Here is a 27,836-nt window from a genome sequence, read left to right on the forward strand (position 1 = left end):
TAAATTGTGAAATTGAGATATGGTTATTTATTTCCATGTAAAGTTCATAACAAATTAGTCATTTTTTTAAATAATAGTTTAAATTAAAAATTTGCACTCTCACTAAGAGACTATGCTGATACACTACAGTACACTTATTCCGCCGAGTACATTCTGTGTATTGTGACGCGTTGCTGATCACGGGGTCAGTTTGAGCTATTCCGTTTCCGGCAGCGGGGAAGGGGTAAAGATTTTGGTCGGGTCCGTCTCCGATGGTTGTCTGGCTGATGAGTGGATCCGATTTAGGTGGCGTAATAAATACTGGAACGATGGATAAACGTGCTTCTCCTTGTCGGGGACGTCCGGGCAGTAAATGCACTCGAGTCTGGAAACGTCCATTAAATGCAGTATGTGAGACACTTGGGTTTTTGCTTTTCCTTCTGATTTGATGAACCAAGGTTGGTTGTAGTATGCAGGCCTCACAGAGGATGTCAAACCAGTCTCCTTAGTGGCAGGTGGTTTTACAACATCTAATTTGGCACGTTTACTCGGAGTTTCTTGTGTGTCGTTGATAGATGTAGAATTGTCACTTGACGGTGTTTCGGGATGAGTTGTCTCTATGTGGCGTGACAACGTCCAAGAACTGCGGTATTTGTTCTGCTCTGAAGGACAAAATGGACATTCAAAACTTTTAATAGTATCTGGTTCCGTTTTTGGCTTGATTTCTGTCAGTTTGGTTTCCTTAATGATTTTACGCTTGATTATAGGTTTTGTTTTCTTGGATGATTTGTTAGGCGACAAAAGAGATGAACCAGGATGACAATCACTAAGATGTCGTAATAGTTCAAAAGGTCGTGAATAATATGGCGGAGATGATGGACCAGTATTACATTCCGGGCAGTAGTATTTGCCATTGGACAATTTAAATGCACGGAGGGGATTTCCAGGAGTGGTGTATGATGATGACGATGTCCCCGCATTTGGTTCTATTTTAGGCTGCAAGTCGTTGGACTTAATATCAGCAGCGTCCTCAACCTCATCATCTCCTTCGCCAGGTTTTGGTCCCACCTCCCCTTCTTCTTTGACCCTATTTGACGACGAAGTCCCACCACCGCCACCAATTTTCTTGACGACGTCGTCACAGTCGGATGAAGTAATGTTCTTTTTTCGCCCCCTTGAGAACACTGGAAACTTTTTCTTCATATTGGCAAAGAAACGACTCTGACCACCAGTTTTTCTTCCTCCTCCACCACGAGAATAATAACCACGCTGTGTTGTAGTGACTGGTCTTGTCATAGATTGAAATAACTTATCATCTTCTGCTTCTGACATTTTTATTTCGTCAAGTTTCGCCCTGAGCAGCTCTGGTAGTTTTGACACTCTCAGGTAGTCAGTACCTTTATGCTGGACGAGAAAGTGTCGCTGAAGATTGGGCAGGTTGGAGAACTGCTTTTGAGGGCATAAAGGGCAGTTCGCGGCTTGATTTTTGGGTCCAACTCTGTAAAACTGGAACAGCGTTCGAAGAATGGTGAGTCCTTCGACGGATGACTGTGTGATTACATCACAATCTGAGGGGTTTTCTTCTTCTCCCATCTCTTCGACTTTTTCTCCTTCCTCTTCCGCATTGACTTCTACGTTTTCCACTTCCTCTTCGACTTTTTCTTCTGCAATGTTGTGACCATTGTTAACATGATTCTCAAAAGCATCTTTTTCCACTTCTTCTGCACAGTCTTCACTACAACTTTCATCAGCATTATTTTGTACTCGTGCTTGTTCTTCTGCTTCTGCTGCTTCTTCAACCTCATCATCGTCACGAGGTTTTGGGGTTGAAGCTGCCTCGACTTCAATTTCGTCATCTTCTACTCTTTTTGACGACGACGACGCCTCACCACCGCCACCAATTTTCTCTAGTATGATGTCGTAGTCATTGCATTGCTCCTCTTCTTCATGAGGTTTTCGGGGTGGTGCTACCTCCTCTTCACTCTCATCATCTTCTTCTTCGACCCTATTTGACGACGAAGTCCCACCACCGCCACCAATTTTCTCGACCATGTCGTCATGGCTATCGCCTTCCTCCTCTTTCTCGGATGAAGTAATGTTCTTTTTTCGCCCCCTTGAGGACGCTGAAGACTTTTTCTTCATTAAGGTAAAGAAACGACTTTGACCACCAGTTTTTCGTACTCGAACATTTTTTCTTCCTCCTCGACCACGAGAATAGTAGCGAAGCTGTGTATTACTGATTGCCCTCGTCACAGGTTGTAATAATTTATCGTTTTGTGTGTTTTCATTTAGTTTCGCCTTAATTAATCCCTGCAATTTTGACACTCTCAGGTAGTCAGAGCCTTCGTGCAGGACGAGGAAGTGTCGCTGAAGATTGTGCAGGTTGGAGAACTGCTTTTGAGGGCATAAAGGGCAGTTCGCGGCTTGCTTATTGGGTCCAACTCTGTAAAACTGGAACCAACTTCGAAGAATGGCGAGTCCTTCAACAGATGACCGTGTGATTACATCACAATCTGGGAGTTCCTCTTCTTGGTCGTCCTCTTCGATTTTTACGTTTTCCATTTCTTCTGCAATGTTGTGAGCATTCTTAATATGATTCTCAAAATCATTTTTTTCCACTTCTTCTCCACTGGAACTTTCATCATCATTAATATCATTATTTTGTACTCGTGCTTGTTCTTCTGCTTCTGCCGCTTCTTCTTCTTCTCTGTGCTTATTTTTCATAGCTTCGATATTAACCGACCTAGGGCATGAGAGAAGTGTTGACGTTGGATGCAGAACTCGAATATGTCGCTGAACGTTCCATGTGGTTGAGAGAGGGCTTCGTTCCGCGACTGGACATTCTGGGCAATAGAAACCACCATCTATTGTAAAGTTTGCCAACACTTCGCGAACATGGTAAGCATTTGGACCAGGACGCCCTTGGGGTCGTTCACAGCTTGGGGACAGGCTAATGTCCGTGCGCTTAAAGGGTTGGCGAACCCCAGAAGTAGAGCGTGATGAAGGCTGAAATTTCCTCTTGGTCGGTTTTGTATTTTTGCTTTCTAGCTTTCGTTTTTTAGGAACTACTTCGACCTCTTCATCGTCAGATAAGTCTTCTTCCGGTTCAGAACTTACATCATTTTCATCGTCGCTCATATTGTCGGCATCATCTTCATCAGACGGTGACTCTGAAGAATTCAAGGTTGAAGGATTTGCTGCCTCAGCTAATTTATCCTCTTCTATACTACGCAGAAATAGTTCTTCGTCGACGGAAGGTGGATGGTAACGACGGATGTGTCCGAGTAACGAACGTCCATTAACATGGTCCCTTTTATCGCAATCAGTCACAGGGCAAATGAAGGGTTTTTCTAGAGTGAGATCAAAGTGATGTGTGGAACCCACATGGGCATCGCGATCTGCGCCAGTTCTGCGAAAAGTGATAAATACAACGTTTAGTAATTATTATTCATAAACTTAACATGAATTAGATAATTACCGGAATGCTCGACTGCAGAAGGAACACATAAATGTGAAATTTCTGTTTGAAGGAAATTTCCTACGTCTGTCGTCGAAAGCAAGATCTGGTCTAGGTGGCATAGAGGAACGTAGACCTAAAAAGCCCTGTGTTGTGATGGGTTTCTTTTTTGGCATGTCTATAGAGATTCGTCTCCCTTGTCGAGGAAATGGTTTGTTAATTCCTTTGTTTGCCTCATTCAATGCGTGCTGTTTTTGCGAGGGCAGTGGAGTGCGTGGTGGTAAGATGGGCGTGGATTTTTGTCTCGGTCTAAGAATTCAGTAAATTTTGATACAAGTTAAAAAACAAAAATAAACTTTTAAAATGTTTATACTGGAGACAGTTTTTACCCATGAAATTTGTTTTTCTTGATGAGAAGGTCTCGCATTTTCTCCAATTCTGCGTTTCTCTTCCTCCAGTACGTTTGAGGTGATTTGTGACGGACAATAATTTCTGGTGGCAAAGAGTTGGCGACAACATTGCTCTTGTCGTCGTCGTCCTCATCATTATTGGCGTTTTCGTCTGACTCAGTCTTCTTAACAATTTTGTTGTTTGGTTGTCCGATATTGCTTGTAAAGTATTTTTCTTTTTCTTCGACGCTATGAGCTTGAGTCACGTGGGTTGCAATTCCACGACGATTTGGAAACGACTTGTCGCACCCTGGAACTGGGCAGGACAGAAGACGTCTCTCATAATTATGAACGCGTTGTATATGCCTGAAACGAAAATGTCATAGTTTACATGAAAAATAATTTATTGATTGGGATTAAACTTGAAGTGAGTTAGTTATGTACTGTGCGGATGGATTCACGAGAAACCCTAGTCTCAGCACAAGATACTTCAGGAGGCCATAGGTTTTAGCTCCACCCGCACAGTACATAACTAACTCACTTTATGTATGGAAAGAAAATATATGATTCACATAATATGAATTATTCAATTACAACTCACTTTCTCATGTCAGAGTACAGAATGTAAACTTTCTCGCAAGTTGGGCATCGGTGATAATGATCGTGAGCGTTTGTCCGATGGAAAAGTAGACATTTTCGGTTAGCAAAAATCTCACCACAACCAGAATCAGGACAAGAATGAGTCTCATGGAGGAGATCTTCTGCTTCAAATGGGGACATTGTTGAAGGAACGGTGGGGACGCTAAATAGATATTTAATAATTAATTAGCTTGCACAATGAATAACTCAAACAGTATACTGTTGATCATAAATAATAACCACACACCTCAAATCTTCCAAGTGTTTCTCCAAGTAATAATCGTATAAAAAGCTCATTCCACAAAATTGACACAATATAAACTCCCCATCTGTATGTTGCCTCTTATGTTCCGCTCGTAGATATTGATGTATGCCAGTCACGGGTTGCTCAATCCAGCAAGTATTACACTGTGTGTACTTGGTCTGATTGTTCTCAAGTTTCACGAGCAATTTTTTAACTCGATCTTGTGATCTTGCCTCCTGTCGCACCATTTTTTTCTTGAGAAGTGTTTTTAGTTTCAAATAAGACTCCTCCGTCGAGACTTGCGACTCTGCTGGATTTGATTCTTGCCCTTGGTCATCAGAATCGGAATCCTCCGAAGATTCGGCATCATCGGATGACTCATCGTCATCGTCATCTTGATAATCAGGGGGGGCTACCGTGGTGCGTGGGGTGTTCTCGGCACGTCGTAATGCATCCGATGCATTCTTCATCGTCAACTCGTTGTCACTATAGAGAAATGGATCAAGTTATTAAACGTAAAAGTAAGGTATGATTTTTATAGCATGTTATCTTACCAATCATCACCATCAACGATGCGAGGGGGCCCTTTGACCTGGATGTTGTGTTCTCGATCCAAGTGGATCCTGAACTTCGACACGGATGGTATTTGGGCGTAGCAAAGTTGGCAAAAAATTATCCGTGTAATTTTTCTTACTACTTCGACGCGAGTACGCCCGTAATTTTTCAGTTTGTTCTTTGTCGTTCCCTCCGGTTTCTTTCCGACATCATTGGTATAATTAGTATTTTTTAAGGTGGCTGATGCTCTGTCGGGAGACCCGGTCTCCATAGTCTGAGACGAATATACCATGTCAGAAGTTTCGTCATCAATGTCGATGACTGTGGTATTGGTGTCGTCGCCACTGTCGTCTTCCTCCGCAGCTTCAGTTTCGACTACGAGATGGTCCATCTCAGAAGGGACCAAGACCGTTGGGTTCAAAGGGTTATTCTCCTCCTTTTCCTCCATTTTAACCTTTTTTACTTATCTACTAGAGAGAGTCACCCTCACTCCTGGTTAAAAAAATACCACTAATTTATTCAAATTTGCTCAATAAGATTAAAATTGAAATATTAAAAAACTGGGATATATAAGACAAGATTCTCACAACGACTTCTTGCTGGCAGTGGAAGGAAAGTAAAACGTTGGGCGAGCACGTGTGTCTGCTGCGTCTTTCTTTGTGAGTGCTTCCCTCCTCGACTCCTCGTGGCGGGCGGGCTTCATCGCTCAGTTGTCCCCGTCTTCGTCTTTGTTCACGGATGAGAATGCCACCAATTTGCATGAGCTCATATTTACGAAAGGCTAATTAACTAAATAGGTTCACATACAGGGAATAACTTGTGCGGAATGAAATTGCCATTGTGGTAAAAATTTCACCACGAGAGTAAAATTGTGCAGAATGAAATGAGCTAATTTCACATGGGTTTAGAAAATTCCAAGTTATCACAGTCACATTTGCTTTCGTGATGTGACTCTTCTTGGAATTTAAAAATGTACATGGTATACTTTTTAAGAACTCATATAAACGTGGAAAACATGGACTCCCTTCGAAGGAGTGCTTATCAGTTTGCATACTAAATTTGCATAAAACTTTAGTTGAGTGAAAATTCGTTTCATGATAAACTTATGTACTTGTTTATGTACCCAGGCGCTTATGGTGAACTTGGGCAGAAATTCGTATGCCTCATTTATGCTTCGATTAAACGAAACGAATAGCGTGTTAGTAAATATATGATTATGATGATGATGGCTTATTTGGTTAGTGTGAGTGATATGCAAGCATTTGTGATAAATAATGAAATGACATGTGCCTCTGTCCACAAGCTGAGTGGTTGTATTGTACTCAAACTGGCCGAGTTACGACTGGCTGTGCAGGAGTAGTTAGCGTGTCATTTTATACACTCTTGTCCAGTCAAGCAGCAGTGTTACTTAACTTCTTGTTGGTGACCTTGGTTAGATCAGGTGGTAATCAGCCAGTGGTCTCTGTGGCCTCTTCCATTGTTGTTAAATAGTTAGCCCACCACCTCTGAGAAAGGATGGCTGCCACTGCTGTGCGTGTCCTCCGCCGGGCCCTCGTCGTCCCACGGCGTCGGACCTACGTGACCCAGGCCACCCCGAGTGTTATCAGCTATGTCAGCGTGCCAGGAAAAGTGCCCCTGTCTTCCCTCACCGTGGGACAACTGCTGGATCAAACCGCGTCCAAGTATCCCGACCAAGTCGGCGTCATCTTCTCGCAACCGACCCAAATCAGAAAAACCTTTGCTCAACTGAAAGCCGATGTGAGTTAGAATAGAAGATTTAAATATTTATGGATTTTATTTTGAGGTTTGTTCATCATAGACGGATCAATTAGCGGCAGGACTGATAAGCCTGGGACTTGAGAAGGGTGACCGGGTAGGGATCTGGGGTCCAAACTCGTACGAGTGGTACCTTACCCACAAGGCTGGCATGAAGGCGGGGCTTATCATTGTAAGATTTTAAAAAATATTGTTCTTCTCTTGTCCTACGGACTATTGGCATCGAACAACTTCTCATTCAGGTCAACATTAACCCTGCTTATCAAGGCCGCGAGATAAACTACTGCCTGAATAAAGTGGGGGTGAAAGCACTCGTGTTGGCGGAGCAGTTCAAGACCTCCAACTACTACAACATGTTGTTGGAATCGATCCCAGAGCTGGAAAAGAGTGACCCTGGTCGACTAAACAGTAAGGGGGCGCCCACTCTGACGACGGTCGTCTCGATGGCGGATAAACCACCAAAGTTAGTCTAGTCGGCTGCTGGAAAGATACACACATGCATATTTGATCTGTTATGAATATCTGATTTTGTGTTCAGGGGGACTTTCTCTTTTCAAGAAATCTTGGCTCGTGGAGGTCAGTCTGAGGCGAAGGATGCTCTTCGCAAGGTCGAGCCCCACGTCCAGTTCGATGACGTGTGCAACATCCAGTTCACTTCGGGGACGACGGGAAATCCGAAGGGGGTCATGCTCTCGCATCACAACATCGTCAACAATGGGATGATTGTAGCGGATCGGTTTTCATTCTCGACAAAGGTGGGATTTTGTAAAATCTTTCTTAACAAGTCATCAAATTTATATTTATGCGCAGGACAAACTTTGCATCCCGGTGCCTCTCTTCCACTGCTTTGGTTCCGTCGTGGGGACGCTGGCCGGTTTGGTGAGTGGGGCCACGGCTGTATATCCCTCACCAGCCTTTTCCCCACCCGACATTCTCGCCTCGGTCGCTCAGGAGAGGTAAATAATCGTTAAAATAATTATAGCGATGAAGATAAGATAACTGCACAATTACGGATATTTTGGCAGATGTACCGTCCTCTACTCGACACCCACGATGCATATTGACATCTTGAACTGCCCAGTGTTTCCAAAGCATGACGTGACCTCGCTACGACTCGCAGTTACCGCAGGTGAGACAGTAATTTTGGTCGATAAGCTGTCATATATTACTATAACTTATCATCATGTATATGATTAGGGGCCGTGTGCCCGGAAGAATTGATCGGACAGATGAAGGCACAATACACGGTGGACAATGTTGCCAGTTGCTACGGGATGACAGAGGTAAGAATTTTCCCCCATTTTGTATGGTTAACAGGCTAATTAATTCTAATTGTTACGTTAGACGTCCCCCGTCTCGTTCCAATCTCTGCCCGATGACACGGACAAGCTTCGCGCAGAAACGGTTGGCTTCCCCTGCGAGAACACAGAGGTCAAAATAGTGGACAAGGAGGGTCGCATCGTCCCGCTGGGGATGGAGGGTGAAATGTGCGTCCGCGGTTATCTAAACATGCTTGGATACTGGCAAGATGCTGATAAGACGAAAGAAACCATCGACACTGCCCGGTGGCTCCGCACGGTAACTGAATTTAAATCATTTGAAAAAAATTAATTGGATGAAGAAGGTCATTTTTTGCAGGGAGATCTGACCGTGATGCTGCCCAGTGGTCATGCTCGTGTCGTGGGTCGCTTGAAAGATCTCATTATTCGTGGCGGCGAGAATATGTATGTTTCATATGAAAGAACAATACTTAATTAGGATTAGTTGTCGAAATATGATAAGAATGTTTTATGTGTAGATATCCACGCGAAGTGGAAGACTTCCTCCATGCACATCCCGACATTCAGGAGGCACAGGTCTTTGGCGTGCCAGATCCGAGGATGGGAGAAGAGGTCGCTGCCTGGGTTGGAATTAAGGAGGGTCGTTCCCTCACGGATCAAGATCTTCGTGCATTTTGCAAGGGAAAGGTAATTAAATTTCATGGATGGGTAAAATACTTTGTCAAAACGATCTCGTTCTTCGAAGTTTCCTATGCACACCCTCAAAATGACTAGAATCTGCATGGAGAATAATAGTCATACGAAATTACAGGTTTTGTGAATAAATTTCTTCACAAAACCTATAATTTTGTATGACTATTATTCTCCATGCAGATTCTTGTCATTTTGAGGTTGTGTAATTGTATAGGAGGAGATCAAAATACTGTATTTTGTCAAAATATTTTGTCCACCCATGCAAATTATAGAGTTATACCTCGTGTATTACTGTATTTTAATGAAACTTTCCTACTTTCCTTTAAAGATCGCCCACTACAAGATTCCCAAGTACATCGTGTTCACGAAGGAGTTTCCCAAAACGACGTCGGGTAAAGTGCAAAAGTTCAGGATGAGGGAGGACACAATAAAACAATTCCAGATTAAAGATATTACCCATCTAAAGTACGCCACGGAGACATGATGACGATGATGAGCTTTTAAACATGCAAATTGAGTAACTCTGTTAGCAGAGTTACTCAATTTGCACGTTTACACGCCATCAACTCATCAAATCTAACTAAGTGAATAAGAAGATTGATTTTTAAAATTGTGTGGAAAAGCGTTTTAAAAATTTTGTGGTTTAATGACCCATTTTAATTTATGATGAATTGACATATTAATAAATAGCTGTAAAAATTCGTGCCATGTTGTTCAAGAAATCATACATCAGTCATAAAGTCAAGCCAATCTTTAACTACTATGGTTTTCATAGCTACATACGACTTGACCTTAATAACTCTGGTGAATAATTTAGTACAGTTGGATCTTCTTGGTTGAATTAATGTCCAGACTTAATTAATTTCGTTAAGTAGTGCAAAGTTTTCTATGCAAACTGGAATTCTCAGCGTCTCATTTTCCCAACTTATAAATATTCATACTCATATGCGTGCATATGTACATATGTAAATACCTCTAAAATGCAGATTTAGTAAGTATGCAACAAAGCATCTTAATTACAGATTGCATGTTAGAGTGAGAAACTGAGATATCAGACGGGATAAGACTGAACCCACCATCAAGCTCAAAATTGGTCATTGGTTAGAATTATTAGTTAGTCTTCATTTCTTTGCGACAATTTTCCCTTTTTTCACTCATGTCTTGACGATGAATGACATATAGCATTCGAACTATTAACAAACTAAAAAGTTTCCTCATTTTCCACTAAAACTTCCACGAAATCCGAACTGATATTGCTCCAACAATTGGCTCCACCTTATCTGAATAATACATCCCGTCGTCGTCCCTGCTCATGTTCACCGACGATTTCTGTACCGCAGCGCGATGTTCAAGCATTTTTCCTCACTCAGCCGGAGCAGCGGATCGATCGGAGGGTTACGTGACCTCCTCGTCTCCATGTGGTGAGGGAGAGATAAGCGTGGGTGGTGGGTGTGGTTCCATGTATTCCTTGCCTCCTCCTCCCCTCCGACTTTTCGTCGTCGTCCTCCTCCTCCGCATCTACTGCGCCTACTTCTGGCTCAACGAGATCTTCCCCACCTCCTCCTACGATTTCATCTCCCTCTCCGGCTACGGTCGTCTCCTGCACACCACAAGGTCAAAGGTCAGGACGGGTCACAACACTTCGACGTCTTCTCTCCCACCATGTCCATTGCTTCCATTTCAATCTAGCTTCCAAACGGGGAACTACTTCCAACCAAACATCCCCTACTTTTGGAGTTTGGAGGATATCGAACTCGACGAGAAGGCGGCCTCGGATGAGATGAAGATTCAAGTCGGGGGATCTTGGCGTAAGATTATACATACGTACGGATAATAGAGCATGATTAATTACATTATTACATATGTATTTTTTACCTGTAGGTCCTACCGATTGCAATCCGGTGCATCACGTCGCCCTCATAATTCCATTTCGAGACAGGGGCATCCAGCTCAAAAAGTTTTTGCTCTACATGCACCCCTTCCTCCAACTCCAGTTGATCAGTTATAAGATTTTTGTGATAGAACAGACGGACGAGCTGCCTTTCAACAGGGGCAAACTCTTCAACATTGGGTACAACATTTCCGCCTGGGATGATCCCAGCCTTGAGTGCTTTATCTTCCACGACGTCGATCTCCTCCCAGAAAGCTTGTCCAACGTGTATTCCTGTGCGAAGCTGCCGCGACACATGAGCGCTGTGACGAATACGTTCAGGTAGTTGGGAGAGAATTGATTACAAATTTTGGGTCCAGTTTTCACGAGTTGTTGTGACTTCCTACGTAGATATACCCTCCTCTATCCCCAACTATTTGGCGGAGCAACTTCCATGACGCGTGAAACTTTTGATTCTGTGAATGGGTTCTCCAACAATTTTTACGGTTGGGGTGGCGAGGATGACGATTTCTTTCTACGACTCACGAACAAAGGAATTCAACCGATTCGACTCTCGCCAACGCTAAGTTCCTACCGAATGCTTCCACACAAGGTGAGTTTTGTGCAAAAAAATATACTGCGAATGGTAAATTTACATGTGTGTTCATAATAATTTTCAGAAAGAAGCTGCCAACTTGGAAAGGCTAGATGTACTTAAAAAAGGACACATTCAACACGACAAGGATGGCATGAACAACTTGAAGTTTACTCTTCTGAATCACATATCAGGTCCATTATATACACTGATTCAAGTTAAGCTTTAAACATGAGACTTGCGACGAGGAGAAAATGCGTCTACTTCCGGACAATTTGGGGATAAATAATAGCACAATTGTTTGTAGCAAAAAAATATAACTTAGCAAAAACGTAGGGTTGTCTTCTCAAATTTTTAACACTTTCTCAAATTAATCTACTTATATTAGTCTGCGACATAAGTTACTGTTAATTTACTTGAGAACAGAAAACAATACGTTTTTCTTTGATACTTATAAAAACAATGACCATTATTAAGAAATGAAACATTCCAAATGATGAAATACATAGATCTTCCATATAGATCTTCCTACGTGTATGCAGAATTTTAGTACTTGGTTAATTACGAAACGTTAGTAGCCATATAATTATATCATGATTCTAGTGAAGAAAAAAGTGGTGCGGTGCCTTTTCCGAGTGCTGATTGATAATTGGTGTATACTAAATATTATTATTACTCTTATTAATTAATTGTCATTACTGTACGTTATATTTAGTGACTGCCATTTCGTGCTGGACGAATCGAATACAAAAACGGTTATTATGTGTATGTTAATTGTTTGTGATATGATCTCTAAAATTGTACTTGATATTGATTCTGTGATGTTGTATGTATTTGTGACCAACAAACAGAGGCTGATTGGTTAGAACGAGATGATTGCTTAAAGGATTTGAATATTTGTGAATTCATTTCCAAAATTGGGTTGGATTTTAACTTAGTGAATTTATATATCTGTTATTGCCTTATGTACTTCATTACCTACATATTTATTGTATTATGGATTACTCTCACCCTTGAACAAAATATTTAGGCAGGTACTATACTTACAATTCCAAACGTGTGCTCTCAGATTTTGACCAACTTAGGATTAGTGTCATCGATCACAAATTTAATTAGTATGAAATTTTTAAAGACATGGTCTTCCAATGGTCACGTTTGACATCCGAAGAGGAGAAGACGCTCAGTAAATTTGAAAAGTGTAAAATTTATCGACTTTAGAGTGCGTTTTCTCCTCTTCGGATGTAATTATCTCTGCCAAACCTGCGCATTGACTTTTGCAAATTTCATGTTAATTAAATTTGTGATCGATTGACACTAGTTTGATCAAAATTGGAGAGCATACGCTGGGAGACCTCCATTGTTAATTAATTGTTCCTTGAGTTTAAAGGTTTCCATCTTGCACATATTCAGGTTATTATGATGATATCAAAGTGTACTTAATATAACGATGGGTTGTTATGTAATTACTTATCAAGTGTGATCATTCCTGAGTTTAATACTTGCACAAACAAACTTACTAGACACGCATAATGAAAAAATGATATGATTTTGACCTTACGAAATAATTATAGAGTACGAATAGAATTTAGGAAGTGAACGACAAACGGACAAATTTTACTTAAATGTGTATGGAACACAACGCTTTAAATTTTTGTCTAACTTGATGTATAACGTGAATTTATGAATCTCATTTTTGGTTGTGAATAAGTTGGCAACGCTTCATTATTTTATTAATGAATCAAATAAGTAATTAATTAATTTTTTATTGAATTACAACGAAATTCGAGATAAAATTTTCATTTGGTAATTGTTTTGTTGTATTTATGTTAATGGAATTTTATATTTTGCATATTCGAATTAATTATTATCTGGAAGAACGTTAAATACCTGACCGTTATACCTGTTTCGTTATTAAATACTGATTGACAATCTTAAGTAACTTTAAAACAATCGCTGTTTGGGTTTGAAAAAATAAAATAGTTTAGAATTAAAAGTTGAACTGTATTTTTTATCATGGTCTCAATTTTGCTTCACATCTTAACTCATGATGAAATGGAAGTCTATCAGAGCGAATAATTTCATTGGATTTGTTGGAACCTGATTTTGATCACTCTTGTGAATGTTTTTACGATACGATGATACAATTCCCCAGTTTTAGTAAAGAATCGTCATGTCCAGGACTCGATGACTTATCGCCAAAATCGTCAAAATCAGAACATTTTAAATAATTTCTCGCCTCTTGGAATTGTTCTTAACATTCTGGATGACAAAGTTCTAGTGCGTAAGTTAATTAACAGAATTGTGGTGATTTTTTAAGCAAGTTTCGACGAGTTTCAATTTTTCTCAAGGCCTGTTAAACTTGAGACCTTCTTTAAAAACCGTTAAAATTTGGAGTGAATATTTTTGAACAATTGGCAAAGCCTGCCCTACAAATTTGCCGTCCAGAATTTTAAAATAAATCCCCAGAATGAAGAATTGATTAAAAATATGCTGAATCGAGTCCTCGTTTACAAATAAATTCCCCATGCTTTGATATTTCTTCTACCTCTACCCTTATCTACTTGTATCGGGTTTAGGACAAGTATTTATCGGGTTGTTAATTGGTTGTTCTTGTGCCATATACAATAACAAAATGGGTGCGGCGAAATATTTAGAAATTGAACAACTGCCTAACTCGCACTAATTTACTACGATATAGAAAATCAATTGTGATTTTTTAGCACACACAGCTCAGCACCCGTGGTGGTCGCATCGCATTTTCTTGCTATAAACCCCTGATAATTGCTGCATTGTATTCGTGGGTGACATCGCACCACTGCCTGATTCACGCCTAATTAAGAGCTGAGACGGTGATAATGACGACCTAATTTGAGGGTAGGACGTGCTGGCAGGTATTGAACTCGCTCCGAAAGAAAGGAAGAGATACATGGCCACAAAACAGGTGAAAAAGAGGAGGGGTTGCGAATTCTGCCGCAAATTGGACGAGTTGCACCCGTCCATGTCGCAGGTGAGGATGCATCCGCGGAGGAGGTCGTCCTCAAAGCGAAACTGGCCACATTGCTTATCCATCGTCTCTGAGGTGCATCTCCGTATCACAATTTTTTCGTTGGTGCTGTCTGCATGCGCATCAAATAGATAATGTAATTAGCTTATCGAGTAGCCTATCGAGATACAAGCATCCAGTACGTACATGATACTCCAATGATTTTTATACAAAAATGTGCCGGAAATTCGCCAATGTGTCCTCGTCTAGGCACCTTGCAACGGTCCACGTACGTCGATACGCCCGCATTAAAGGGGTCCTCGCACGCTTGATAGCTCCCATTTCGAGATGAGCAAACGAAACAGCTTATCGTGCCTGGGGTGCAACCTGTATTTACATAATTTGTTATTATTTTTTACGGATTAATAACATAACAAGTCGTAACGTGTATACAATAAGTGAACCAAAAAAATACATACAATACACACGTAAACGTCACACCACTCACCATTTGGCACGATGACGAGAAATATGAGAAACAGAACGGCCGAGACTTGCAGAACACCACTGTCCATCCTTGACTCCTTTGCTAATGAGCTCAATTTATTAGTTCACGTACGTACGGAGCTCCTCTCTCTCTCGATTTGTGGTTGGGAAGGGTGCGGAGAAAGTGAAAGTCGTACTTTTCGCAGCTGTCTCTCAACTGGTTATTGAAAAGAGGACCAGTAGCAGCATCATTTTAATGACTTATGAATACTAACTAAACTACACATACGTTGTTGTTATCGGGCCAGGATGAAAAAAAAATTCAAGGGCATGGCCATCTCGTAACGGAGGAAAGTTTGGTACTTGTTGAGAGAGAGAAAGTTTGTTCCCAGCAGCCGAGTATATCGTGATGGTGGTGGTGGTGGATGGTAGTACGGGTATCGTGCTGAGATGCCAAGTAGCTGGTCGGGAGAGGCGGAGGAGGAGAGAAAATTGAGATTTTGGCCAAATCCGATCCTCGGAGAGAGAGAGTGAGAGTTGTGCGGAATGGATGTTTGGTGGGGCGAGGGGAGCAGCATCGCCACATCGAAACCGTCCAACTGCGGAGAATCCTAGGACGACTTTTCGTCCTGGTGGGAGTGAGGAGTGGTATCGATTTTCAGCCTTCGTCCGGCATAACGTAGCAGTCCAGCACATCCATCCAGCATTCACTTCATCCATACTTATGCTGACTCTAACTCTCGGGAATCGGGGAAGCCGGGTAGTAGCAGGAGCAGAGAGAAGAATGGATCGAAACATTGAGCCAACTCTCTCTCTCACTCACTCACTCTCCATGGGATTTAGTCCTCGGTCGGGCTTTCTTATCATGCCTTCAACACACCAAAAACACCCATCGTCATACATACTCCCTTTCGCAATGATCTTCAACTCCCCAACCAACCAACCAACCAAACCAACCCACCAACAACCTCTCTCTCTCTCTCTCTCTCATCCGGTCGTGCTATAGTTATTTGGCCACAAAGGAAGACCAAGAAGAAGAAGAAGAAGGTCTGCATGCATGTGGTTTGTTGGTCGGTGCATGCATCCATCCACATTCCGTGTACACGACGGCTTGCAGCAGAAACTGAACTGCCTCAGCTAGCGGTGATGCATGTTGGAAAAGAGACGACGGTCGTCATCCGTTTGAAACCCATGGAGAGAGAGAGAGATACGTGGTATGAAAGGGTTTTGTTGCGAGGCTGGTTGGTGGGGGACCTCTTGGTATTGAGCGAACCCACCACCACGCCACGCCACGACTAGTACCACATCGACTACTATGTAGTACCACGATCCATCGAAATGGTCGTGCAAGCAGACCTTGCCGGAGAGATGATGATGAGCGGAAGGAGACGGGAGAGAGCCCGGAGTTACAGAACCAAGCTATTCTTATTGCGGGTTGCTAATAGCTCAGCCTGCCCGTCCCTTGTTGGTGGGTATTGGTGCATGTACACATAGCCCACTCCTGCATGTACATACGTACGTCTCTGAACGTGTGTGGATGTGTGCATGGTCGTGAATGCGGGCAGCAGCAGCAGCAGCAGGGAAAGCAGAGAGAGTGAGTGAAAGAATACCCGATACTCCAATCTACGAATGTGCATAGCGTCCTCTCGCCGCCGAGCAGATGCGCTCATATGCTTATAGCGCCCGGATATACCCCTCTTCCCGCTGTATAGACGACGACCAAGGCACGGGATGAAGTAGTAAGTCGAGCCAATTCTTCCGACGTATGTATGCATGTAGATAAATATATATGTACATATACTTCTCCTCCTCCCATACGTCTGTATCTACGGACATACGTCGTCGTTCGTATGTGAGAGTATTATGCTGCTGGGAGAGCAGTGTGCATGCATGAGGCCTCGGCATAGCAGTCTTCCACAACTCTAACCAATTATTCTTCCTCCATCGATCAATAAAAGTAGTCGAGGCTGTGAGAGCAATCAAAGAGACGCATTAGAAAGTTGGTTGGAGGAGTGCACGACTAAACCGAGACTGGTATTTAGACTTGGTCTTGGTCGTCGTGGTGGTGGTGGTGGTCGTCGTCATCGTGGTAGTACTACTACTCATGGAGAGAGAGAAGTGCAGGAGAAAGCAGTGATATGATCGTGTGATGGTATGGAATGGTCTTGTCGGTAGTGGCGACGTTTTCAAGGATCGAGGAGGTCGACTAGTGGTCTGGTCATTGTTGCCAGTGAGCTCGCATGAGAGAAACTGCATCCTTCTCATCATCGTGGTTGGTGGTGGTGGTTGGTCGTCGTCAGCTCTATCTCGTCGTCGTATACGTCGAGGAACTTTCTCACGACATGCCATTGTTGAACATATCACGTTTAACAGTACATTCTCTCTCTGAATTGTGCAGCTCGTCGTCGCTATACGCCAGCCAAGAGAGAGATAAACTAACTGGGTAAAGCACATCACTCAAGTCTCTCTCTGCCTCCTCGTCTTCTCATTCTCATCCTAATACTACTACTACGACGAGAAGAGAGGAAGACCAAGACTAGAAAAGAAGTGTGTGTACTGTATGTAACTATATAGCACTACTATTGCTTTGGTACTATTGGTCTCGTGGTATGGTGGAAGTACAGCAGCAGCAAGCAGCAGCTACACAGAGATAAACTCACAGCCGGAAGTACACTCGGTCCATTTCGGCCCTCATCACTCATCTTCTCTCCCCTAAACTCCTAAACAGTTTCTCATCATCATCATCATCATAATCTTCACAACAACGAGGCAGCAGCAGCAGAAGCAAAATACACACACATCCTCACCGAAAAGTCGCCCGTAATTCATGCACATAACTAATCCGCTGCTGGTCCTCGTCCTCCTCCTCTCGCCTCTGCCGCGGCCGCCGCGAACAACAATGGTCCAGTCTTGTTGTTCTTAACCCACTTAATAGAAAAAAAAAGAATAATAATAATAGGAAAATAAATGTACATAACATAGAAACTCGCGTCTCAATCCAAGTCTCCGGCAGTCGCAACAGTTTGATCAGTCTGACTCTATCCCCTGCCTCTCTCTCTCAGGCTGCTCAATAGTTGTGCAAGTCGAGCTAGCTCACTCACTCACTTCTTTACATTTTACTTATTCCTCTCTCACCAGCCAGCCAGCAGGCCGAGGAGAGAGAGAGAGAAGAGAGCTGCCAAACAGAACAGATCCGCTCCTCAGACTGGCACAAAGTACAAGAGAGGACAAAACAGAGGCAAAACCAACCCAAAAATCCATTTCATTCCGAACACACCACCATCAAGAGTTCCACTGGTGAATTTGGCGTGAAAAAACGGTGGGTGTGACGACGACGACGACGGCGAAGAATTGAAATTGAACTAGAATTTGTGCCCCCCAGTTGAAAAAAAAGTTGTAACAATGGTCATCACGCTAATAGTGCACGTGAGGAGAGTGGTGAAAAAGATTACCTGTGCCAGATAATAGTGTATGTATAGATCGAAATCGCCTACAGTTTTACATTTTGAATAGTTGTGTCGAGTTATGTTTGTCTTGTTGTGATTGTGATGATGAGTGATGCTTATCAGAATCATCATTAGTGAGACTGCACAAGAATAGTGCAGAATTCTTGGACCAGTGGATTGCAGCTTGTCATGCAAGTTGCGACACTGTTTAGAGAAACGGCAAAGTTGCTGGGAATGGACGGAGCAGCAGTCATGGACAATTCGAAATAGTAAGTTTTATAAACTTTATGGATAGGTGTCATTTTTGTGCAAATTGGTGGTACAAAAAAAAGTTGCTAAATACTACAAAGATCATCATCACATCAGATTGGTTGGAAAATATTCTACCCCTCCGCTTATACTTTTTTTTGTTATCTTCGTCATTCCTCCCCAATTCTGGACATGCATGTTTTCCATTCCACCATCCATCCGTGTGTAACAAAGTTCAATACAATAATTGGATATTGGTTGGTAGTGAGTGATGCTGTTTTTTTGGCTGAAATGAATGGTCAATGGTCACGTTGCGTTGCGTTGGTTTGCTTTCCTCTTAGCTTTGCCTGCCTGTTAATAATTATGTCGTGCATGTGTAGTTAGTTAGTTAGTTAGTTTTAGCTTTTAGCCCTCTGCCTGAGTGTGTCCATCCACTATTATTAGGACTTTTCGTCGTCGTCCATCTATCCATCCAACATCCATTCAACTCTCTCGCAATGGAATGGTTGTTGTTAGTTGGTGGTGGGAATAAAGGAATAATAATAACACACACACATTATACATACATCCCCCCGTAAGAAGCTTGTTAGAAGGGAGAGGACTATATTGCGAGACCTGCGGTCTGCAGCATCATGCTTGACTTGGTGTCAAGAAGAAGAAGAAGATGCTGGTCTACTCTCCTCTTGCTGCATCCTATATATATCTCCACATGCACATACATAATATAATAATACATTCACTCACTCACATCCATACACACAATACACATGTAAATAAATTACCGAATTTTACTTTACCTCTCCACCTGAGGCAGTGAGCGAGAAGAAGAAGAAGAGGTTGGCTTATTCATGCATGCATGCATGCGGACGACGACGAAGCGATGAGGGTACATGTAGCAGCAGCGCTTCGCCTACCCCAAATAATAAAAAAGAAGGATACACCTCACCTGCAATCCTCTCTCCCTTCGTCGTCGTCGTCCTAGTCGTCTCATTCTTTACAAGATTTTCTTATACTTCTTCCCTCTGTAACCACGAAGAAGCACTACTATTCATTATTCTTCGTCTTCCTTTGCTTCATCCCATTCAGCCTCGGGCCACATACGGTGTGCCGAGACAGCAAGGTAGTGAACCGAAGGAATGTGGGATAGGGACGGAGAGCAGAGAGCACCAGCGAGCAAAAAACGGCAAAGTTGAAGAGGAGGAGGAGGAGGAGATGATGATGATGATGATGATGATGAGAAGGATGAGAGAATAATAATTTCAGGTTCAAAAACAATGCAAATGTGTATTAACGATGTGAATATGCTATGAATTGCAGTTGCATGGGAAAGCCTGAAGCTCCAGCGGATGACGGGTACGAGACGTGTTTGGACGTAATGTGCGGTGGAGGAGGAGGAGGAGGTGGACCACATCAGGACCGTTTTGGGAATAATACGACGAATAATCATCATAGTTTTGACCCTGGAATGCGACATCCCCAACAACCGCATCCCCAACAGCAACAGCAGCAACAACAACAACAACACCTCCCTCAACATCCACACGCGAGGTCGATGAAAATGGGGGGTGATCCGTATGGCGGTGACCCGTACAGTTTTGTGGATGAGATGCCGAGTATGGATTATATGTGCAATAATAATAGTATCAATGGTGGGGGTGACCGTGGTGGGGGTGGAAATCCGGTCAATCCACAGCCAAAGAAGAGGGGAAGGAGGAAAAAGTCCGACCCGAGGTGAGAGAGACGTTATGTGACATTATCCACTCGAAGCACGATAATTTCGCATGGGTGGCATTATATTCGCTGTGTGTGAACCTCATTATGCATACGTGTTGTATGAGTAATGGATGGCCATGCATATACACAAGCAGCCCATGCACCGAGTTACCGAGTAGTATATGCTCCTATAGCATCCCTACTTGTAATCCCTACCTGGTTTTACCTTGAAGGAATAGGGGCGGGATGAGAGGCAACTAATTCGCAACTCTGCTCATAATTTTATGCATACATACTTGCATTCTCTCGATCTCATTATACCGTAACGATTTCGCCATCTTAACAAGAATGGGAACGTTAAGTTTAGCAGTTATCACAGTTGGTCAGAAACCAAGTACTCATTATGGTTCTTTATCCTGTTAGGAATGCCGAATTCAGCGAGACGCCCATGACTAAGAGTGTGGATGACAAGCTGGACGCAAAAGAGAGGAAGCGTCAAGACCGTTTTAACGGACTGACGGAGGAAGAAGTGTCCCAACGTACGCTGCCAGATCACTTAGCTTCTAATTTGGACATAATCATTGTAAGGAAAAGGACGAGATTCAAGTCTGGAGGGATGAATGGATTTTACTTTTACTAACGCGAGCTTTTTTTAATGATTAACAGGTCGGTATAAATCCTGGCATGTTCGCAGCCTACAAAGGTCATCATTACGCCGGACCTGGGAACCATTTCTGTACGTGATACACGTTTATTAGTGTCCCGGGGACAAATTTCATCTCCTCCTTGTCCTCATATTTGTTTACGGTTTTTCTTTATTATTATTTTGCAGGGAAGTGCATGTACCTCGCGGGTCTAGTACCAGAACCTTTCTCCGCCGATGACGATTTTAGTCTAATAAATTACGGCATCGGTTTCACAAACATGGTCGCCCGCCCCACCAAAGGCAGTGCGGACTTGACGCGGCGCGAAATAAAGCAAGGATCTCAAATTCTGCTAGAAAAGTTACAAAAATTCCGACCCAAGATTGCAGTATTCAATGGAAAACTTATCTATGAAGTGTTTTCTGGCAAGAAGGACTTTCCATTCGGACGCCAATCGGAATTTGTGGATGGAACGAATACGGTAATAATCATAAATTTATTACAACTAAAATCAACCACAGTTGTTTTATAATCGAGTACATTTGCATTCATTTGCTAATTTGCAGTACATATGGGTGATGCCTTCCTCGAGCGCCCGCTGTGCTCAGGTAATAGAGTTTTTATTTCATTCAACAGCAGTTAGTTAGTTAGTTAGTTAGTCGAGCGTGTAATAGTTTAGCATTTCGATTATTATTAATTACTGCTCATCATAAATGATTACGACGACTAAATATTTTTATACGTTTTTAGCTACCCAGGGCCGCGGACAAGGTTCCATTTTACATGGCACTAAAGAAATTTCGCGACTACTTGAACGGGTTGATCTCGGAAAGTGAGTACTCTACTGATCAATTTCATTTGTAGACTTAACAAATTGACAAATTTTATGCTTCTGTGCCTCTGCAGTTGACGAGAGTGAAGTTGTTTTCCATGAGCCCAAGTCATCCAGCAAAACCAACTCGCCCAACGGGAGTGAAGGCGGCGGGATTGGAGGGAAGAACAAGTGTGAGTCAATCACGAACGGTGGGGACAGCAGTTTTCCGGTGAACCCAGCCAAAAAGAAGAGAGGCCGGCCAAGGAAGGGAATGGAGAAGAATGGTGGTGGTGACTCTTCAAAAGCGGCCAAGGTACTCAAGCAGAGTGGGATCAACGTTAAAGATAACGATGCGAAAGGAGCGGGTGGTGGAGTAGGAGGAGAAGAACCGCTCCGGAAGAGGAGAGGAAGACCAAAGAAGGTGAAACCGGAAGACGGAGGTCACCCAACACCTGTCAATAACAAGGCGTCGGTGAAAGGAGGAGGAGTAACTAGTGTTGGTGGTGGTGGTATTGGTGGTGGTGTTGGTGTTGATGGAGGTTACGAACGTGGCGGCATCCCCTCAGCGGCCAGTATCCTGTCAAGCCAGCAGAAGGCATCCTCCATCAGTAGTGGCTACTCGACGGGGACGGCGGGTAGTAACAGTTCCGAAGATCGGTGTCGTCGGGATGAGAATGGGTCCCTGTCGAACGCAGGGAGTAGCGGCCTCTCCCCTTCCCACCACTCCTTCACCACTCAGTCCGACTTGTCTTCCGAAATCAGTGCGGCCATCTCCTGTGGGTCGTGCCCTCCATCCCCCACGGCCACGACAAACAACAATAGTAATAATAATCAGACTGAGACTGTTTTCGAGAGTCTTTCCATGTCCAGAAATAACCCCTCGATAGACCTGAATAATCACCTCAACAATAAACAGCAAGTTATCAATTCTATGCACGGTGGTGGCAGTGAGCCGACCAACAATTGTGGTAACCTGTACCAGTCCAACAGTGGCGTCATGGATGCACACCAGCCTCATGAGCAACAATCCTATTCAATCCCCCAGTATCAACCCTCGTACGACAATAGGTTTCACCATGTCAGCAATAGATCTCAAAGCTATATCCCTGCCGCGTCTTCAAGAGGTAGTTACCAACCAATGGATAAATTATGCTTGTAATTTTATAAATCTTAATCTTTAATTTTTATACTTATACTATTAAATTTTTCAGAAGACGAACAGCAGCAGCAGCTCGCTATGCAAACACCTTCCTACCAACAACAACAATCCCAAGCACAACAGCAGCAGCAGCAGCAACCTCCCATCCCATCTCAGCGCCAACAGCAACTCCAACAACAACAATCTTCCTCCTACGAACAAAAATCTTACGAGCAGAAATGTCTCGACATAACCACCAAGTCCCTCTCCGGTCTAGAGTCGTTAGTGGATCAGATCCCCAGCATTGCCGAGGCTGAGGCCAACGCTGGGCACAACATCGTGTCTGACCCGTCCCTCCTCATCTCGCACTCCGCACAAGCCTCAATGTCCTCTCTCTCCAATTCCTCCCTCCCCAGCTCCATGGGTCACTTTGTGAGCGAATCTTCCTCCACAGGGTTTCTTCCATACGGTCATCATGTTCCTCCCCCATCGTCGAGTTACTCTGCTGCATCTCACTATGCAACATCACCCTACTACGCGTCCGAGCTCGGCTCGAGCTTTCCTCTCAACAACACGCTCAGCTCTGCCTACCCACCCTCACCATCGCTGTTCGGCTACACGGGCTACCACCACAGCCAGTACCAGGGGGGAGGAGGGTATGGTCACGGTCCCCCCACGAGCTCCTCCCTCCACTTGCCACCCTCAGCATACGGGTCCCCAGCGAGCTACTCCTCGTCCGCCTACTCCTCCCAAAATCCGTACATGCAAGGGCACGCCATGTCATCCGCCCCATCACCCGGAATGGGACAACGCTACCCTCAACGGCCCTTCCATCTACGGCAAGAGGACTTGGGACCCCTCGGATTCGGCGGGTTTTGATGGAGTGTGGAATAATGTGTGACTACTAATCAGGTGCCAAATGACGTGGCCGAATTGTGCAACGATTATTGTTCATTATTACTCAAGATTTTACGAAGAAGTGACAAATCATTCCATGCTGGAGTCCTGTAATAGTTGTGTGTTGTTTGCCAAGTTTTACTTTTTACTGAAAACTAAAAACCTTGCCTTCCGTTTTATCTTCCTGTGGTCATTCCGGAGTAGTAGAGACGAGACAGAGAGATGTGTTGTGTGCGTGAGTGTGCGTGTGTAGGTGACCACTACTTTTTCTCACAGCAATATACAAAGAAATACAGAATGAGGAACTGGGGTAGGTACCCAAAAATAGGTAGAAAAGACTGTTGACATTGACATGATGACATATTATCTACATTATTATTATGCAATCTTCTCCTCGTGGAAAAAGTGGCACTCACTCATCAGTTCACACAATTTGTATTCAAAGACATTTTATAGTGATAGAAAAAATTAGAGAAAGTCATACAAACCAAAACCCATCCTGCAGACTGACAATGAGAAGAAGAATCACAATGCAAAGTCAAACTTACTTATTATTAGGTATGCAAGTAGGTAAATATGTAGGTGTAGGTATCCTTTCGTCTAGTTCAGTATTTTAACACGACGACGCTAATAAGTAGACAAGTAGGAGTCGATTAATCCTTAGTTCAGAGTTGATGTTGATTGGTACTTATATCCAAGAAAATGCTTTAAATCTGGTGGATCGACTCTGAATTCCATCTCCTGCACACCAAACAGAAGAATAATAACAAGAGGCTCACATCGTTATCATTTCTGTCCCGTTGTTCCCGTCCCGACTTATTTTCTTAATAATATGTGGAAATAAGAAATGAATGCAAAAACTTTCACCAAAAAAGTAATAATAATCATGCACAAATAACCCACCATCACCGACTGTGTGATACAATTTTCCAAAGGTGATTGAATCTCAATTTCAAACTCGTCAATAATCTCCACTTTTTTATGAAAAAGATAATGAATGGCATGTCATTTCTTGCATACCAACAAAATATTTACTTATTAATCCCGTCATATTTTGAAGGCCAGGAGAATGGGAAAAATAATGATGCAAAAGACACTGAAATACCTCATATCTATATTTAACAAAGTAGAAAAAAGTGCCCCCATCCATCCAGAGAAGAATGATCTTCTCTCTTATCCTCCTCCTCCATTAATTAATGTAGGACGCGATGACTCGTCACCTAAATCGTTGAAATCAACACATTCTTATAATTTCTCCGTTCTGGTAATTTATTTTAAAATTCTGGACGACAAATTTGTAGTCCGTAAGTTGATTAATAGAATGGCGTTGAGTTTTTTAAGCCCGTTTCGATGAGTTCTACTTTTTCTGGAGGCTTCTTAAACTTGAAATCTCCTTCAAAAACTGTCAAAATATCTGGAGTGTATCTGTTTAAAAAAATTGCCAATAATTGTCCTACAAATTTTTCGTCCAGAGCTTTAAAATAAATTCCCAGAGTAGAGAAATGATTTATAAATATGTTGATTTGGACGATTTTGGTAATGAGTCACCGAATTCTACATTAATTTCGTCTCAAATTCTATTAAAGTCTCACCACCAACCACTCTGCGTACTTTTAACTATGAACGTATACATATATTAACAGATACTCTGCATGTCTGACCACATTCGTGACATTTCTCATTTTCACTTTTTCTCTACGTACTACATACATATACGCACTACTGACCTAAAGTTAGCTAGTTAGTTAATTACGTAAGGTGTTAGAGTTGCAAGCTAAAAAAATATTATGCCCCCAACCAACCACACCACACCTATTTGACCGACTTTTAATACCCACCCAGTGTGAATTTTATCGCTATGTAATTAAACATGATCGCGTGTAAATACGCAAGTTTTTTTCCGTACTCTCTGTCAACAAACCGATTTAATTATTCTTTTGAGAGAAAAAAATTAATCCTTAAGCATTACTCTTTCTTTTTCGTGCTCTCTCCTTCAAATATTTTATTGAGTGAAAATAATCTGTCTCCGCAAATTATTGTTTCAATTGCGGATGGGTTTATTTTGGTCCCGCATTTTTCATTTACTTACTTATTTAATAAGCATTTTACTTACCAAACCAATGGCCGGTGTCTAAATAACTAGAGGATAGATGATAAAGAGGTAGAGAAAATCATTTACAACTACACAATTCACACCTATTTACGTCGTCCTAATTCAGTCAGCCAACGCCGTACAAGTTGAATTTAAAGCAATGTAGTCAGTCCACGACATAATCCAATACATAATAATTATCCAATCCACACGTACCGACAAACAACACCAGAAGTTGTCTGGTCTCTCAGTAACTATATTATTATTAATTATTATTATTATTATATATAAAAAAGTATGAGAAATACATTACTTGCTACTTATTATAAAATATTATGCAATTAAATACTATTACGTATTATTATCTTATCCACTTGTACTTGTTGTTATTACATACAATTCTTAGGGTTAAGTAGTTGTAAAAAATATAAGAATATTATTGTTACGATAATAATGTCGGATTTTGAGATGAGTGCAATATTTATTGTCGTCGCAACCTATCAAGGGCGGAAAATTACGCAAAATTAGAAAGAGGTCGGGTTGTGAGCTCATAGGAGATGACGAAGAGGGAGAAATAATTGTAAAAAATTATTCATTTCTATCCGAGGATTCATAATAATGATAATAGTAATAATATTATACTGCTAAAATACATACATGATAATGTCTCGGGAATGATTGATATATCCGACAAGAAACTTGAGCCACTGAGTAAATAAATATTCTTCATATTCAAAATAATTCTGGTCTTTTAATTGATTCGAATCATTAATAATTTCCGAGTAGAAATTACTGTCGTGGACAAAAGCTCGATGCATATTGTATTCGTAATTTTGTTTGCATAATGATGCAGAAAATTTCTATGGATTTTATTCTGCAGAACGGTATGTGCATAATTTTATGTGTACTTTTCTGCACAAATCGCTCTGCTTAAAGTGTTTCTGGAAAAAATTGAGCAAAATTTCTGCAAGAAAGCCGTTCAAAATTTTACTCGGGTTATGTAAGTCTGATAATTTTAATTGATAATTAAATTCTGCATCCTTATTGTGATAGGATTTTTATCATGGGAATATTAGGTTGATCGAATATGGAAATCTACTTCGCATGATTCGGAATGTAGGTTCATATGCAGTTCTTGTGCATGCATAATTTCCGTACGAATTGAGAGAAATTTCATATAAAAATATGCAGCATGCACACATCCATCCTGTTCATGCAAGGTCAGGTACATGTATTTGCTTCACATGACAAACTTTACATGTATGTATCGACAACGCGCATGGCTTATCACCAATCTTATATATGCCTTGACTTGATAATGTATAGTAAAAAGTCTCACTTAAGCGAGTGCTTTTATTGAAGAAGAATTAATTCTTGCCGGATTCGATGGATGCTTGGTTGTTGGGCGGAACTAAGTATTTTCCATTTCCACTAAAAAAATATGAATCAAATCTGAACAATGGGTTGAATTGGGTCTCAATCATAAATTATTGGTCTCAACTCTCTTTCTCTCCTCTGTTGTCGATTTCTGATTTCAAGCCGCAACCCTCCTCAAGATCCCTCCCAGAGCTGGGTGATTATTGGTTTTTGAGGGTGGATTAAGGATTATGGATTGGATTAACCACAAAACAATGTGGATTGTGATTAAATTATTTCCGTGAGATTAATTCATGTCAGGATTAATCTGGATTAATCCATAAATTCTGAAAATTTCGGGATTATGGATTAATAATCCGGATTAATCTGGTGATTAATGATTTTTACACCATATCTAGCGCAAAGAATTTCAACTACGTGGTTTCACATAAAAATGACGCCAGTTTCAATTGATATATGTATGTAGCACAATGCAGCGAGAACATGTTGATTCTTCAAATGGTAGCTGACAGAACAACAT

General features: G+C 42.0%; 5 protein-coding genes across 10 annotated transcripts; 3 read left to right on the top strand and 2 right to left on the bottom strand.

The window, feature by feature from the left end:
• LOC110846311 lies at positions 1-6,194 on the bottom strand. 2 transcript variants are annotated; one of them, XM_022093015.2, is made up of 7 exons: positions 5,851-6,194; positions 5,263-5,755; positions 4,712-5,194; positions 4,427-4,627; positions 3,826-4,191; positions 3,458-3,745; positions 1-3,388 (listed from the first exon to the last, which is right to left on the bottom strand). In XM_022093015.2, exons 2-7 carry the CDS (start codon positions 5,709-5,711, stop codon positions 196-198), a joined length of 4,980 nt encoding a protein of 1,659 aa, XP_021948707.1. In that variant the 5' UTR covers positions 5,712-5,755; positions 5,851-6,194; the 3' UTR covers positions 1-195. The 2 variants fall into 2 exon arrangements, with proteins under 2 accessions (XP_021948707.1, XP_035712683.1); XM_035856790.1 differs by having other exon boundaries at positions 5,263-6,194.
• Positions 6,195-6,557: 363 nt separating this feature from the next.
• On the top strand, positions 6,558-9,745 carry LOC110852567 (medium-chain acyl-CoA ligase ACSF2, mitochondrial). 2 transcript variants are annotated; one of them, XM_022100676.2, is made up of 12 exons: positions 6,558-7,021; positions 7,083-7,211; positions 7,282-7,502; positions 7,578-7,794; positions 7,850-7,995; positions 8,065-8,168; positions 8,237-8,322; positions 8,384-8,617; positions 8,678-8,763; positions 8,838-9,006; positions 9,341-9,477; positions 9,598-9,745. In XM_022100676.2, the coding sequence occupies exons 1-12, from the start codon at positions 6,779-6,781 to the stop codon at positions 9,602-9,604; spliced, it is 1,779 nt and encodes a 592-aa protein (XP_021956368.1). In that variant the 5' UTR covers positions 6,558-6,778; the 3' UTR covers positions 9,605-9,745. The 2 variants fall into 2 exon arrangements, with proteins under 2 accessions (XP_021956368.1, XP_021956361.1); XM_022100669.2 differs by having other exon boundaries at positions 6,561-7,021; positions 9,341-9,715.
• A 322-nt stretch (positions 9,746-10,067) lies between these two features.
• LOC110863018 (beta-1,4-galactosyltransferase 4) lies at positions 10,068-13,476 on the top strand. The gene is made up of 4 exons (XM_022112229.2): positions 10,068-10,820; positions 10,894-11,224; positions 11,294-11,495; positions 11,563-13,476. Exons 1-4 carry the CDS (start codon positions 10,325-10,327, stop codon positions 11,704-11,706), a joined length of 1,173 nt encoding a protein of 390 aa, XP_021967921.1. The 5' UTR covers positions 10,068-10,324; the 3' UTR covers positions 11,707-13,476.
• On the bottom strand, positions 13,372-16,738 carry LOC110863019. Of its 2 annotated transcripts, XM_022112230.2 has the most exons (4): positions 15,236-16,738; positions 14,969-15,163; positions 14,668-14,847; positions 13,372-14,593 (listed from the first exon to the last, which is right to left on the bottom strand). In XM_022112230.2, the coding sequence occupies exons 2-4, from the start codon at positions 15,033-15,035 to the stop codon at positions 14,208-14,210; spliced, it is 633 nt and encodes a 210-aa protein (XP_021967922.1). In that variant the 5' UTR covers positions 15,036-15,163; positions 15,236-16,738; the 3' UTR covers positions 13,372-14,207. The 2 variants fall into 2 exon arrangements, with proteins under 2 accessions (XP_021967922.1, XP_035712718.1); XM_035856825.1 differs by having other exon boundaries at positions 14,969-16,738.
• Positions 16,739-17,872: 1,134 nt separating this feature from the next.
• Positions 17,873-26,680, top strand: LOC110859143 (AT-rich interactive domain-containing protein 1B). 3 transcript variants are annotated; one of them, XM_022108017.2, is made up of 10 exons: positions 17,873-18,661; positions 19,959-20,372; positions 20,778-20,937; positions 21,021-21,090; positions 21,187-21,479; positions 21,565-21,606; positions 21,749-21,830; positions 21,905-22,936; positions 23,024-25,045; positions 25,434-26,680. In XM_022108017.2, the coding sequence occupies exons 1-9, from the start codon at positions 18,582-18,584 to the stop codon at positions 23,827-23,829; spliced, it is 2,979 nt and encodes a 992-aa protein (XP_021963709.1). In that variant the 5' UTR covers positions 17,873-18,581; the 3' UTR covers positions 23,830-25,045; positions 25,434-26,680. The 3 variants fall into 3 exon arrangements, with proteins under 3 accessions (XP_021963709.1, XP_035712692.1, XP_035712694.1); XM_035856799.1 differs by having other exon boundaries at positions 23,024-24,175; XM_035856801.1 differs by having other exon boundaries at positions 23,024-24,157.
• The last annotated feature ends 1,156 nt before the right edge of the window (positions 26,681-27,836 follow it).

Source organism: Folsomia candida, unplaced genomic scaffold (genome assembly GCF_002217175.1).
Source record: "Folsomia candida strain VU population unplaced genomic scaffold, ASM221717v1 Fcan01_Sc001, whole genome shotgun sequence".
Classification (NCBI taxonomy): domain Eukaryota; kingdom Metazoa; phylum Arthropoda; class Collembola; order Entomobryomorpha; family Isotomidae; genus Folsomia; species Folsomia candida.